The 14610-nt window shown below is 45.4% G+C and overlaps 1 protein-coding gene across 2 annotated transcripts in view; it reads right to left on the reverse strand.

Annotated features, from left to right (window-relative positions):
* APMAP (adipocyte plasma membrane associated protein) overlaps positions 1-12773 on the reverse strand; it is a 27208-nt gene extending 14435 nt beyond the window's left edge. Inside the window, exons 1-3 of one of the 2 annotated variants that reach the window (XM_023193447.2) lie at positions 12389-12773; positions 3835-3951; positions 1189-1304 (exon numbers count right to left, since the gene is read on the reverse strand). In XM_023193447.2, the coding sequence (XP_023049215.1) occupies positions 1189-1304; positions 3835-3951; positions 12389-12483 (328 nt within the window). In that variant the 5' untranslated portion in view covers positions 12484-12773. The remainder of the gene's footprint in view (positions 1-1188; positions 1305-3834; positions 3952-12388) is intronic. The other variant, XM_023193448.1, reaches the window with a different exon arrangement.
* Between the last annotated feature and the right edge of the window lie 1837 nt (positions 12774-14610).

Consider the following 14610-nt stretch of genomic DNA (forward strand, 5'->3'; position numbering starts at 1 on the left):
GAAAGAGAGAAGCTGGGACCTGGTCACCAGCTCACCACAGAAAGAGAAAAGCTGGGACCTGGTGACAAAGCACCATGACAAGCAATCCCAGCAAAAAGGAAAAAGGCAGGAAAGTGCTCTCTTTGGGAGGTAAGATCATTGGTTTGCACTTTAACTGCTGTTAAGTTTCAGTTTTAAATAGCAATATTTGATTTTTCACCAAAAAAAGCTAAAGCTTATAAAATTTACACAAATAAATGCCAATGTCTTTTTAAGAGAAATGCAAAGTTCTATCATGATATTTACTCTTCTTGAAACGATTATGACTTTGACAGCCAAGAAAACAAACCAACTGCAGAAATGGACCAGTCCTTGGGGCCTGTGTCAAATAGCAGAGCCTAGGCAAAAGAAGCTGATCAAACGTCACTAGAAGAGAGGCCACTGACCGGCCTTGAGAGCACAACAGAAGCACCCTGTGTGCACATCCACAGCCACCTACTGCCTGGAGAACAGAATGTGCTTCGGAATAACAAGCGGCACTTGCAAACAAGCTGCTCGGCAAGCCCATACCAGATTAAGTTTTAAACTACCTGTGACTATCTGTGCCTTTCCAATATGAAACTTAATTCTCATTTTCACAAACAGAAAATGCCTTGCTCAAGGTTGCTAGAGATGCAAGTATTCGAACCAGATCCAATTCCAGCTCTGAGGTGTGGGCAAGTGTGATGCAGATGGTTATCCTTAAGTGTACCCATCAAAGTGAGCTTTCAAACAGACAGACAAAAAAACAGTGGAAATATTGAGAACCCTTTGTCTTCACTTCACAGTGAAATCTATACAAAGCAAAAGGAACTAAGAAATGCTGTGCTGTCAAATACCTATTTAACTTTGATAAAAAACTAAACATCAGTATCTGTATTTGGCCTTTTTCCTTTCACAACACTCTGAGCACAACAAAGTGCTCCACAGAGATGAACTGAAAACCACCAAGTGCTAAAACGGCACGCAACCTGCGCAGATGAGACCAGCAGAAAGAGCCACTAGGCACTAGTGCCTCCCATGTCATGTCTGGGGTCCAAGCCCCATGTCCGCAGCTAAGAAGGATGTGCAGGGCCCCAGTCCAGGGGCAGTGTGCCACTGCAGCTGCTCCCACAGAACCCGCCCCCTCAGACAACAGACAGCCTGGAAGGGCCCCCAGCTCAGACTTACCCCCGATATGTGCTATGGACTCCGGTCCAATAAGCTGATTTTCAAACAGCCTTTCTGCCTGTCGCAACTTTGTATTTGGATGCAGAACACCAAGCAAGAGCGGGGGTTCTTTGAAGCTGCAAAATAATGCAGTTCCAGAGATTTGTCCATAAATATACATGTGAAGAAAACCTGTACCAAGCACCTATTCTCGGTTCTTTGATAAAGATGGCACTTTCCAACAACATCCTCAGTTGCCAGAAATAGAAGGGTTAAGAAAAAACTGTTCCAGGATATCAGAAAATGTCACGGTCAAAAGAAATATAAAAATATAGATGTGCAAGGCCTTCAGCAGTCCTGTCACCTGAGAACATCCTGGGGCCTGTGCCCACCCACCCTCCAGCCTCCCCAGCTCCCCACCCCCATCCAATGCCTCAGGGCAGCTGCACCTCCTCACCCCTGGGACTCACACAGCCCTATAGCCACCGCAGTCCACCTAGGGTGGTGGGGGGCAGTGCCCACGTTTCACACCTGATGGCCCGGCCTCATGCTTCATAGAGAAGACCAAATCCATTCTCCAAAATGCTGCTCTATTTTTTTTTTTTAACCATAAATTTGACTTTAACTGATATTTTTTCAGTGACTGAAAACATCCATATCCTTCTATGAAAAATAAACTTTTTGTTCCCTTCTGGAGAGAAACCATGTCCTTCCACAGAGTGACTGTGGGCTGAGAGGGCTGCAGCTGAGTCGGCACGTGGTGGGACGGCATGCATGGGGCACAGCCTGTGTCACGGCCCGTGTACTTGTGTGAGACACACCAAGCTCTGTCATGTAACAGGCTTCTGCTTCTGTTCTGTATTTTGGGGCCTATCTTCCTGTTTTTGAGTGTGTCATTCCAAAAGCTGAGCCCAGGAGAGAGGTCCCTGTTGGCTGCGACGGTTCCACTGCCATTCCAAAAGCTGAGCCCAGGAGAGAAGTCCCTGTTGGCTGTGACAGTTCCACTGCCAAAAGCTGAGCCCAGGAGAGAGGCCCCTGTTGGCTGTGACGGTTCCACTGCCATAAGCTGAGCCCAGGAGAGAGGTCCCTGTTGGCTGTGACAGTTCCACTGCCATTCCGAAAGCTGAGCCCAGGAGAGAGGCCCCTCTTGGCTACGATAGTTCCACTGCTTCTCTTCCTTTCCTTCCTCATCAGGCTCTTCTACTCAACAGTCAGAACTCACTTTGTACAAACAACTTCCAATCCCCAGTGGGCCCTGCTTCCTTTCAGTGTCTGGCCAGGGCTACATAACCCATTTCCCAGTGCATTTCTTCACCACTCTTCCCACATAAACATTCATCTTTCCTGAGATCAAAGGTCTGCAATCACTGAGACTCCAACCTCTCTCTCCAACTCAAAACTCAACCTCAGCCTCCTTTTCCAAGGCCAGCCCCCCAACCCAAGCTTCTAATCCCCGACTGCAGACACAGTTCACTCCCCCACCTTAGCCAACTGGACTATCCAAGAAGGCCCAGGTCAGTTTCTCTTTGGGTAGAATGAGCCATCCTGCTCTGTTGAGAAGGGTTAGAAAGAGAGAAGCCCCTCCTCCCTCAACACATCAGGGGACCGCCCCCCCACCCCCCCGACGCCCCTCCTTTGGAGACAGGATGTCCTCAGGCGTGGCTCAGGCAGAAAAATGCATCTGAGGATCCACTGGCACACTAGGAATTACAGAGCTGACATTCTTGGGGCTGACTAGAGTCCCCAGTCCTTCACCCATTCTCAATCCTAATGAGCAAACTGTATGTTTACAGCACCTTGTGCCTGTACTATTCTAAATCCAACGACAAAAAGTTCACTCAGCTACACATGTCAATCTAAGGTCAGAACCATGTCCTCTACATTCTTAGTGAATTGGATCCAATATAAAGCCTTAATTTTTATGGATAAAACACTATTCAGTTAGTATGTTCTATTCACTTTTTAACTAGATATGATTCTTATCTGAAGTTTTTCAAGTCTTACATGGACTAACTCATTTAAAATAAGCTTCAGATGGCTTCACTCCATCAGCAGTTGCAAGGGGAACCAGGAAATTACTGAATCAGATGGCACAACCCTCCTGCAACTAGGTCAACATGGAAGTCACAGATAGTCACATTGATGAGAGCCTGGCTCTGTACCACTATAGTTATAAACACGAATCTATTTCAGGGGGCCCTACATATACAATACTTTTTTCAAATTATAATGGACTGCGTTACTCATAGATCTCTATTGGTGAAAGGTAACTCAGGAAAAAATGAACATTAATTATAGGTTTTGCAGAAAATCAGTTACTTATAAAATTTAAATGGGTAACTGAAGCTCCATTCGTGGGTATTTTTGCTACTTGAAATGAATTATGGTTGACTGTCTCTAATGATTATTAAGCTTCTCTAATTTTGAATTTTTGTTTTTGGTTTATGCAGTTTTTTTAAAACAATGACAGGGAAAATACCATGCATATTTCCTGAGTAACATCTAATTCAGCATAAAAACCCAAGTACTAAAGAAATCACAGAACTGCGTTTCTCCTAACTTACCTTTCAGATCAGACTGATTTAATTACCCTCCTTTCCTTGGGAATTATTTCAGCCTATTACGTTTTGTCAAGCAATCCCTCCTGAGGACTGCGGGGCAGCCTACCTGAGAGGCTGTGGATCTATAGGAGATTCCAGCAGCATCATGGCTCCAAGCAGGGGAACAGTGAGAGAAACAGCCAGCATCAAGAAGGTCACTCGGAAAACTCTGCCGCTAAAGGAGCTGCCAGAAATAAAAGATACAAAGGCAATCAGCTGAGTCTCACAGTGACAAGGTTGGCCAGTCCGAAAGCCCTCCGGGCAGGAGCAGGGACGCTCATCCAGTTTCCCCACTGCAAGGTGGCCGAACTCTGGCCTGTGATTAAACTTTAGCACTGTTTGCTAGGATCGGCAAACACACTTTTGTTGTTGTTCTTCTTTTTAATCTTCCAGCTTCCCCTGTGTGGGATACGCTGGATCAGTTACTTTCCAGATCTCGAATCCTCTAGCAGGGTTTTAAAGAAGGCAAACTCAAAGAACTGATGAACACAAAATGTCATGGGGAAAAAGAGTTCTAATGATGTAAATGATACACACTCATCCACAGAAAAGGTGGGTAATTCTCAAAATCTACGATTTCCTGTGCATGGATTCAAAGCAGCAACACTCAGTACTGTGCAGCCCTAAGATTCTCACAGATAAAAGAGACAGCTAAATTATTGAAGGAAATGGAAGCAGAACAACTTCCTGAGGATCCAATTCCCCAATCATTTTTCCCAACCTACTTTTAAGAATTCAAAAGGAAATCCCAGCTCTTCAACCTAATAGAAGTCTGACAGATACTGACAGTTATCCACACAGGATCTATAAAATTATAATTCAAAGTCACCACTCCTAAACCCTTGGGAAGCTGTGAAAGCTTCCCTGGGAATCCTGGGTGAAGTTTTTGGACAAATGACCAGTAGTGCCTTAAATATCTCTGAACCAATCTTCAAATACAGTATTTCTCACCTGGCAAACAAGTGAACACATCTGGCCTCTTCTACTAATAAACCTCATAGGATCATTACTAGCTTACAGGAATTGAACTCAAATATACTAAATGCTTGACATTAATATTAACTTAAAACAAATAAAATCATGAGTTCCTAAGGTAGAATTTTTTTCTTCCATCAAAAAAATTAAAGCGTTGATGAAGAAAAAAGTCAAGACTCACACTTAACAAAACAGACTTGATTTAAGGGGGCAGGGTTTGATTTTTGACAGAAGGGTAGTCTTCTGCCACTTAGACGTGTTAAACTCTGTTCCGGATATGGTGTAGAAACATATAGGCCAAGTCCTCTTTCCCAACAACTGGCCAGGGAACTGCAGGCCAGTTTCTCCACTCCAAAACCCACAGTTTCCGCCAGTGTGAAATGGGGTGTTGGGCAGGGTAACTTCCTGAACATGCATGATTCTACAAACGAACAAAGCAGAAAAGAAAATAAATCCCTCTATTTCTACTGGGGTAGGTGGAAATAAGACAAAGGAAAGACCAAGGGGAAGAAGAGGGAGCAGCTTTCACAAAGTGTCCCTCGCATGGACAGCACCTCTGCAGAGCGCTGGGTTCTGCCACCAACCTGAGTGGGCAGGAAACAGAGTCTCCCCAGAGCCTCCAGAAACAAAGCCCTACTGACACCCTGATCTTAACACAGTGAGACCTGCCCAGGACTTCTGACCTACGGAACTATTATATAATAAATTTGTGTTGTTCAGGACACTCATTGTGTGGTAAATTGTTAATGGCAGCCATAAAAATTAACAGTTTTCTAAGTAAACTAGTTTCCAGCACCCTACAAGTGGGGTGCTGCTGTAACAAATATCTAAAAAAAATGTGGAAGTAGCTTTAGAATAGAGTTGTGGGTTAAGGAAGGAAGAACTCTGAGGAGCAGCACAGAAAAAGCCTAGACTTCCTTGAACACAGTAGTAAAACTATGGATGTTAAAAGACTCGGCTCGTGAGGTCTCAGAAGGAAGAGGAGCATAGCAGGAAAAAACCACCGCCTTGGAGAACACCTAACTGGGCACAAAGACTGCTGACACTGCTGGGGAGGGGGCGGAAGGATGTCAGGAGCATGGGATTGGAAACTGGAGCAAAGTGGATCCTGTAACACAGTGGTAGAAAGCTTGGCTGAATCATGTCCTGCAGTTATGTGGAAAGCAGAGCTTCTAAACACTGAAACTAGACCCAGGTGAGGACACTTTCAAGCACAGTGATCAAAGCAAGGCCCGGTTACTCCTGCGGCTTCCTCCTCCAGAGCAGAACAGGCCCGAGGGCAGTGTTAACCACTGCCTTCTTCCTTAGGCATTTCCCTTTGCTGATGAGAATTCTGTGTCTATTTTTCTTCTAATAATCTTCCAAAAATGAATTTTGTCCCTAACTTCCTCCTCTTCACTCATAAGGGGTTCAGAGTTCACCCCGTACACCTGAGGCCAGGTAAAATGCCACGTAGACAGTCCTTACCCTTTTATTAGGTGGGAAAGGAGGTGGTCCAGGCCCTACAAACCCAAACAAAATGCCACAGACCCAAGCAGGGAGAGGCCAAGAGAGCCCAAGTTCCTAGAAGAGGGCAGGTGAGAATGAAGAGAAAAGTCAGGTCAACCTCTCCCTCCCAGTCCCGTCTCCAAACCCCAGGACCAAATAATCTTCTTCTAATGTGACTGACTTACATCAGTCAAGGTATAAGCACCACAGGCATAAAAATGTCTACAAAGCACAGAACTATGACCTGACACAATGGCAGGCTCAGGCAACCTGAGAGGTCTGTAGCAGGGAAAGGAGTAAGGGCCAGGAAAAGAGGAATGGCAAACAGTCAAAATGAGAGTGTGCCAAGAAATGTGCTTTACGTGGGCAACCAGATGGAACCAGGTCTCTCTCTCTTTCACAAATGAGGGAAGTGGGAAGGGAAAGGCTCAAGCGGCTTTCTCACAGACAACCCAAGAGCTGAAAAAGCGCGATTGAGAGCCAGATGTGACTCTACGGCTGCGATCACCATTAGAAGCGCTGCCTGCCAAGAGCAAGAGGAGGGAGTGGAGGATGCCCAGACCTAGAGCCCTCAGAGCTGGAGTTTGAAAGCTCTGTGAAAATTCATGGTGATGTGCCTATTCTAGGCATTTCACATAAGCGGAATCATACGTGTCCTTTTGTGAGTAGCTTCTTTCATTCAGTGTGGTTTTCTAGGCCCATCTAAGTTGCAGTATGTATATGTACATGGTTCCTTTTACCAGTTGATTACGTACGTATATACAACTTGCTGCCCATTCATCTGATTTTTTGTTTTTTAAATATAAAGACACGGTCTCAGTATGTCAACCAGGCTGGAGACTCCTGGGCTCAAGTGATCCCCCTGTCTCAGCCTCCCAAAGTAGCCAGGACTACAGGTGTGCATCACACCTGGCTAATTATTTTACTTCTTGTAGAAAAAACATCTTGCTACGTTCTCCAGGCTGGTCTTGAACTCCTGGTCTCAGTCTTCCCACCTTAGCCTCCCAAAGTGTACCCTGAAATGAGTAGGCATGAGCAACCACGTCCAGCCCCACTCATCTGTTGAACATTTGTGTGGGAGGGGAAATGAGAGTGATTACTTAATCGGTACAAGGCAAACACCTTGCTTGTATGGGGTGATGAAGTAGTTTTGAAAGCAGAGAGACCTGGTGGTTGCCCAACATTGTTAATACACTAAATATCACTGAACTGTGCACTTTAAAATGGTTAATTGTATGTTATGCGAATTTCACCTCAACTAAAAAGAAAGGTGACAGTGACAAGAATGTTCTAAACTTAGATTGTGGTAATTACTGCAAAACTGGCCATTATACTAAAAATCACTGATTTAAACATTTTAAGTAGGTTAATTTTATGGTATGTGAATTATATCTCAATAAAGATGTTAAAAAAAAAAAAAAAAAAGTCAGTGACTCCACTATGCAAACTGCCACGCCAGTGGCTAGGACACACTTCAACCCAAGTGATTTTAAGTGACCTAAAGTCTTTCAACACAACAGAAATGAAGTACTTGTACAATAAAGCAGGGCTGGTTACAAGTAAATGACAGAAACGCTTCTGACGGTGTGAATCCCAAAGAGAGACAAGCACACAGAAAGGTGGATGGTGAAGATGTGTGGCTGCCAGCCCTGAGAGCTGCCCTCACTGCAGTCTGGTACTGAGTCCAACAGGGATGTGCCTGTCCTTAAAGGAAGCTGATGCCATCACCCACCCCACTCCCACTAGAGGAGGGTACCTCTAGGGAAGGTGCATTGTGTTTTCACCTTATGACCCTCACTACAAACAGTAACAATCTGGCCAAAGTGCTACTTTGTTTGTCTTTGCCTAACCTGATTCTACCTAAGGCAGATTTTCCTCATCTGTCTTGACTCCAACATTGTGACCTCTACTTTACCACACTGCAGCTTACATTTTTAAAATCTTGATGTGGTAATCTGATTCAGAGCTGGTGGCACCCCATTTAAATATCTGGTTGCCCCTTCACACAATAGTTAAAGTCTCAATTATGTCCCAAACAAAAAGTCCAGCCAGGACTGAAAGCCGGGGCTTACAGCCAGAAAGGAGGCCAAAAGTCCAGAGACAAAGATTTGTGTCCCAGTGCTGGGGGATCTAGCAGTAACACTCTCTTAAAGCTGGAGAAGAATTGAGAGGCCACTCAGGCAACTGTTCCCAAAGGCAGCCAACTTCTGGATAGGTTCCATCAAGATGACCTGGGCCAGAGATGCTGGTTTGGTAGGTGCAGGGCGGGCCTGCAAACTCTTTCATCCGTTGTTCCTCATGTGCAGCTGGACACCACTCACTCTAGCCAGCTCCCTTCCCGTCAAAACTTCACCAACATCTCCCCAGCCTCACCCGATCAGCATCCAGCCTTCACTGCAACGTTCTGTGCTCACATAGTAGAAATACTAGCTTAAATTTAAACAAAACTCCTTGAGCAGCACTGTCCAATGGAACTTTCTGCAATGATGGAAATACAATAGCTACTAGCCATGTGTGCTTCCTGAGCACTTGAAATGGAGTTAGCTTGTTACACAAACGAGGTAAGCCCAGCTCCTGGACCCCTGCTCTGGGTGCCACACTTATTTTAGCCCAAGGTTCATTAACTTTTTGGCAGGCCCTCCAGTGTTGCTTTCTGTAAACTCACAGTTAACTACAATTCTTCTGTCTTTTCTTGGTGTCTGCCTCCCTCTTACTCTTTTTTTAACTTAAATAAAGGACACTGTATCGATCCCTATCCATTTTCACTGACAAAGCACTGCAGGTTCCCAACCTGTGCTGACACATCCAGGAATGCTGGCAACTTATTTCCCAGGTGCAGTCTGAGAAATCAGTTTGTTTGCCCCAATCTCTTGGAAGAGCCTGGAGGGATGCCCATCTCCATGAGGACATCTGTGCTCTGAAATTGCCTACACTCTCTAAAGGCAAGAGCACAACCACAGTGATGCAACAGGATTTGACAATTGCTGTTGGCTGGGGCACGATTTACACAATCTTCTGTAGATTCGCCAGCCAATTTGGCAGATTTTGAAGATTCTGCACACAGGACATCAGGGCCTTGGGTCCTGAACTGAAGTCCCAACAAGCAGACTCCAAGAGATCAAAATTTACCTGCGATTGTTGTGGAAAACCTGACAGCCCCAAATCCATGAGGTACCAGCAATCTCAAGTGTCAAGGTGATCCCTGGAGCCTGAGAAAGTCAAACAGCATCAACCCATCTTTTTTAGTGACAGCATCTTGAATTTGTTCATTTTTCACAATCCTTTAAACTGGGGCTCCTAGATTCATCACTTTATCCTTGAAAAAAAATTAAGAAATCAAGAAACAAGTTTAAAAAGCCATCTGAAAATACACACCTGGGGCAAAGCTGAGACAAACACTCCAGCTGCCTGACTCCTCATGAACTCCTGAATGCCCCATCTGTTTCTCCACACTTCCTCCCTTACTCTTCAGTCTTCAAGAGGAAAAAGGAAAATGGACCTAGCAGAGACTTTTAATTAGACTAAAATCCTTCAGTTTATTGAAAAAGCAGAATTATACGGAATTTAGTGTACTGAAATATATTAAATCCTCAATGTATTTATTCTGCATCCCTAAACAGTCATATATGGACATTAAACAGTTCTCTTCCTAGATAGAACTGTGTTCCAAAGAGAAAGGAATAGTTCCACAGAATACAATTAAGTTTCTAAAGCATTTTGGGAAATCAATGTCAAATAATAATTATAAGCTTGCACTGGTATGTTAAAGTGCTTAGCTCATCTATGTTCCACACTGAATAAAAGAATTTACCAATCACAGTCTCCATTATATCTTAAATACAGTAATTCAAGAACTTTGGCATAAAATCTTATTTCCAAAGCACAATTTAAAAAATACACTTCTCAATCATTGTCCAGCTGCCGGTTCTATCCTTCTTCATTCCTCTTTTGACTCTATTCTCTGTAACTTCATATAAACTAACTCGCACACACAGACCTCAATGACCTCATCGGCAAAACAAAGCAAACACCCACTTTTCACGCCAAGACTTGGGAGACCAGCCAACGTATTGCTAGGGGTCTCTACCACTGCTAAAATCTATGTCTTAGTTCTGTCAGTTTAGTAACATGTCTTTCAAGGCTTCCTTTATTCTATTTAGCACATCTAAAGTGCTAAAGTTTATTCTAACAGTTTCGTGTTTTTACTTCTGAATTTAGATTCCTTTACTTCACCCACTATACACAGGCCTTCCTGGCTTCTGTTGAACCCTCGACTTTTAAGGTAATCAAGAAATACATGAACTACTAGAAATGACCACAAAAGAAATGAAAAATACAGGAGAGCTGCAGAAAAAAATAAGAAAAACAGCTACATATTACAATAATAACTGCAGAAAGGAAGGGTGGTGACAAGACCTCACTTTGAAAGAGATCATTACAGATACACAGAAAAGGGATAAACAAGGACAAACACAGGCAAACAGCAACAATGTTCATGGACAGGGAAGTCAAGGAAATAACTAAACATAAATGTTCAAGGCACACTGGAAAAGATCAAGCAGTAAAAGATGACTTTAGAATCAGATTTACTTAGTCATTAAGGAAGAAATCCCCACAGAGAACCTGAAAAAAACAATTAAGTCTACCGCTCTGCCCTGGGGCCAGAGGTGGGAGCCAGCAGACTTGAGAGTTGGGACCACCTAAGGAGTGCTCTCAGGGGCTGTATGGCCTGGTTTTCAACGCACTGTACCTAATGACAAACTCAGGCCACTGTTCTTTCATTTCTCAGGTAAAAATGACTTGTTTTCAAGATTTCCGTAGGACAGTGTTGCCAATTCTTGCATGTCCATTCTAAATGGCTCCTCAACCATCAACCGATGATTCATTCACAGTAACTAGGGTGACCAAATTGTCCCAGTTTGCCCAGGTTTAGCACTTAAAGTTCTACATCCTGGGAAACCCCAGTCCAGGGCAACCCAGGATGGTTGGTCAGGATATATGGGAGCATCTTCCCGATCTTTTCACTGGCCCAAGGGGTCAACTATCACCGCAAAGTCTTCTCTCTAAATTGCCTCTCTAGAACCTAAATGCTCCTCCCTGCCATCGTTCTCCTTTAAATGTGTTCCTCTCATCATCAGTCAATAAACTCAGTCTACAGGGGCAAAAACTGCCTCTCATTCATATGTACCCCACCACCTCTTGGCACACTACTGAACAAATATTTCCAGTACTTCTATCAAATATGTGTCAATCTGTTCCACAGCTTCAAGCTTGGTCTATGGGGCCTCTTGATTCGCCCTGAAACTTAAAACTTATGAAATTCAGGACACATAATTGAAAAGTGAATTTTAAGTATCTTACATTGAAATCTGTATTTGGGGATCATGATTCAGTTTTTAGCTAACAAAACATAGCATTCTTATATTCTAGAAGATGGTAGAGGAAGCTAAAGGACAAAACCTGGTATTTCTGAGGTGTCAACAACTACAGTTTCCTATGTTTCTCCATCACTATCGGGAAAAACTGCAAGGCTGAATTCTCACAACAATTGCCTACAATGTCACTTCTGTTCTCCACTCTTTCCACGAACCGCGGTGAGGACTGGTCACGCAGCGTGAGGGGGCAGGTGCAGAAGAGCAAGTGTAGAAGCCATCTCTTCGCCGGATAACGAGGCAGGACCCCAGCATCTCGTGGGACCTCCTCCCTTCGAGAAAGTGCGAGCGGGGGACCAGGAAGACGCAAGACACTGGCCAGGTAGCTGTGCCCAGGGGGATCAGATGAGCCAAAGGAATGACAGCCCGAGGGGAGCGAGGGAAAGGCGAGGAAGCAACCGCGCTGCAGGGTGGGGCAGGAGTGAGGGGAGGGGAGGCGCAGGAGCGGCGCGAGACGGTCTCGGGTCCCGGAGAGCCGAGGATAACGCGGCGACTGGGCGCTGGGTGCACCCGAACCTCAAAGACCTGGCAGGTACATCCGCCTTGTCGGAGTCTGCTTCCTCCTCGGAAAAATGAGTTTTTCTTGGGGATGAAACGAGAGGGCTCGGACAAGGCGCTCTGCACCACATCCCCAGGTTACTGTTACTGCCGTCGCCGCTGTCCAGGAGGATCGCCCTCCACTCCTCGCTGCCCGGCTCCAGCGCCCGGTCTGGGAGTCCGGCCTACCTGCCGTCCTTAGCCTCCGGGGCCTGGCCATCATCGTCCGTGACGACCTGCGGCCGCAGAGGCCGGCGCTGTCGCAGCCCGTCCGCCTCGCTCATGGTACGAGCGCCAGCCTCCCCAGCAGCCACCACCCCACAGTGAGCAGCAACAGCTCACGCTCCAGGCCCGCCCTCCCCGGCGCGCGGAAATGACGTTGCGCCCAGGGACCAATCCGCAGCGTTGTCCCGCCCCTTCCGGCCTCATGGGCGGGCGGTCTGCAGCGCTTCGCTTTTCGGCGCTCGGAAGCAAATTTTGAGCGTACGGGAGCGGCGCTCGGAAATCGCTGAGAGCGAGCACCGGGAGCTGCCAAGGTCCCCGCCCGTCTCGGATTCCGGGGCCCAGAACACGAGTGGTTCCACCTCGGGCTCGCCTAGCCCAGTCCCTGCGCATGCCGCCTTCGTCTTACGTTTCTGAGGACGGCAATGCTCATGACGCACTTGGGAATTGCTGGCCCGAGATGTTGGCCACTTTTATCGTTAGAGAGGATGGCGCTGTTTATGAAATGTCAGCGACCCTGCTCTTACGGGCAGCGTCAAAAATAATGCATTCACACCCTTGGAACGAAGTCACCTCTGCCTGAAAATTACATCCTTCCCCGACTCATCCCGGTTAAGGGGAAAACTTGGGCTAGAAAATGTTTCCCTCTGGTTAAGGCCAGATGTTGAGTGTTAAATCTTTTTGTGACCGTTACCACAGACATTTGATAAAGTTTATTAAGTTTTGATAAAGTATATTAAGGATTACCCTTAAGCAAAGGCCAGGTAGAAGTAGAAATTATCACTAACAAAGTTTAAGAAAGCATAGAGTGGCAGCGTTCTTTCAACAGTATTGCAGTGAACCAGAACTGTTCCCAGGTGCTGGGAGATGATGGTGGGCAAATCACAGGCAAGGCCCCTCCTTATGGAAATTAAGCTAGTGGGAAAGATGACTTTAATCAGATCATCGTCATAAAATAGACATGTAAAATTATCAAACGTAATAATTGCTTCAAAGGGGAAGAATTGGATCTTTGCATTTGACAGGCAAAGGGATTGAAAGAGAAATCGAATCTGGAGGAAGTGACAGGGAGGATTTCCAGGCAGAAGAAATCAAAGCCTGTTACCAGTGGCACGAGGAATCATGTCTGGAAAAGCCACGTTCAAAATGCAGTGTTACTAACAGAAATAATTTCCTCTTGGAGGCTTTCCTGATAGAAACATGCCATTACCTTTTTAAGTGCTAGATGGCACTAGAATTCCGTGTGAATGTTTTTTATTCATTCAAAGAGCTGAAGAACCAGCTTGAGGGAAGTGGAGAGCTGTGCAAATCCAGTTCTCCAGAGATCCCAGGTAATAATTCAAGTCTAGGCAACATTTTACATCATTCTGTGTCATTGAGAATAGCCAGTACAGCCATTAAATCAGGGATAGTGTTAACAAAGTGCTGTATGGCCTGACGCCTTCCTGCCTGTCTGGACTGTACCTCTTGCTCCGCAACCCCCATTTCAGACACTCAGGATGACTTACCATGTCTAATCTCATGCCTGGCTGCCTTGTCCTTGAGGTTCCTTCTTCCTGTGATACACTCTTCTTCACTTCCACTTGGCCAATTATTTTTATCATTCAGGACCCACTTCAAGTATCCTTGCTGAAAATTCTTCTCCCGATTTCCCAAGCAGAACATCTTCCTCTTTGTCTTCAAGGCACTTTAAACATGCCCCAGCCATAACATTTGAACCCATTGCATTGGAGCTATTTGTGTTCCATGCCCAGTGTTAAAGCCCACGCACTGCAAACAACCAGGGACACATTCATAAGAAAAATAATGGCAGTAGGTTGGGTTTACTGAACTTGCTGTAACAAAGAAATGCACCAGAGGACCTGTGAGGCTCCTCAAAATGAGGGAGTCACGGGAGAGTCCTTGTGGGGTTTGGGGGCTGGAGTTAGTCCCTAGATAGTCTTGCTGGGGATTGGTCAGAATCCGTTAACAAGGGGAGTCACTGGAGGAACCAGCGACCTTATCTCTGGGATATGTAAGTCCATTCGGAGTTACCACGAGGTCAGCTCATGGCCGTATCGTGAAGCACGTAGGTAGTTGGTGTTACAGTGGTCTGAGCTAGATCATTTGTGCTGCATAGCACAGGTTCAGTACAGTTTTTCTGTTTTCAAGTGATGGTGAAGCCTGCTTTGATTGTTGTATTTGTTTCA

The sequence above is a fragment of the Piliocolobus tephrosceles genome, chromosome 20, assembly GCF_002776525.5.
Source record: "Piliocolobus tephrosceles isolate RC106 chromosome 20, ASM277652v3, whole genome shotgun sequence".
Lineage (NCBI taxonomy): Eukaryota > Metazoa > Chordata > Mammalia > Primates > Cercopithecidae > Piliocolobus > Piliocolobus tephrosceles.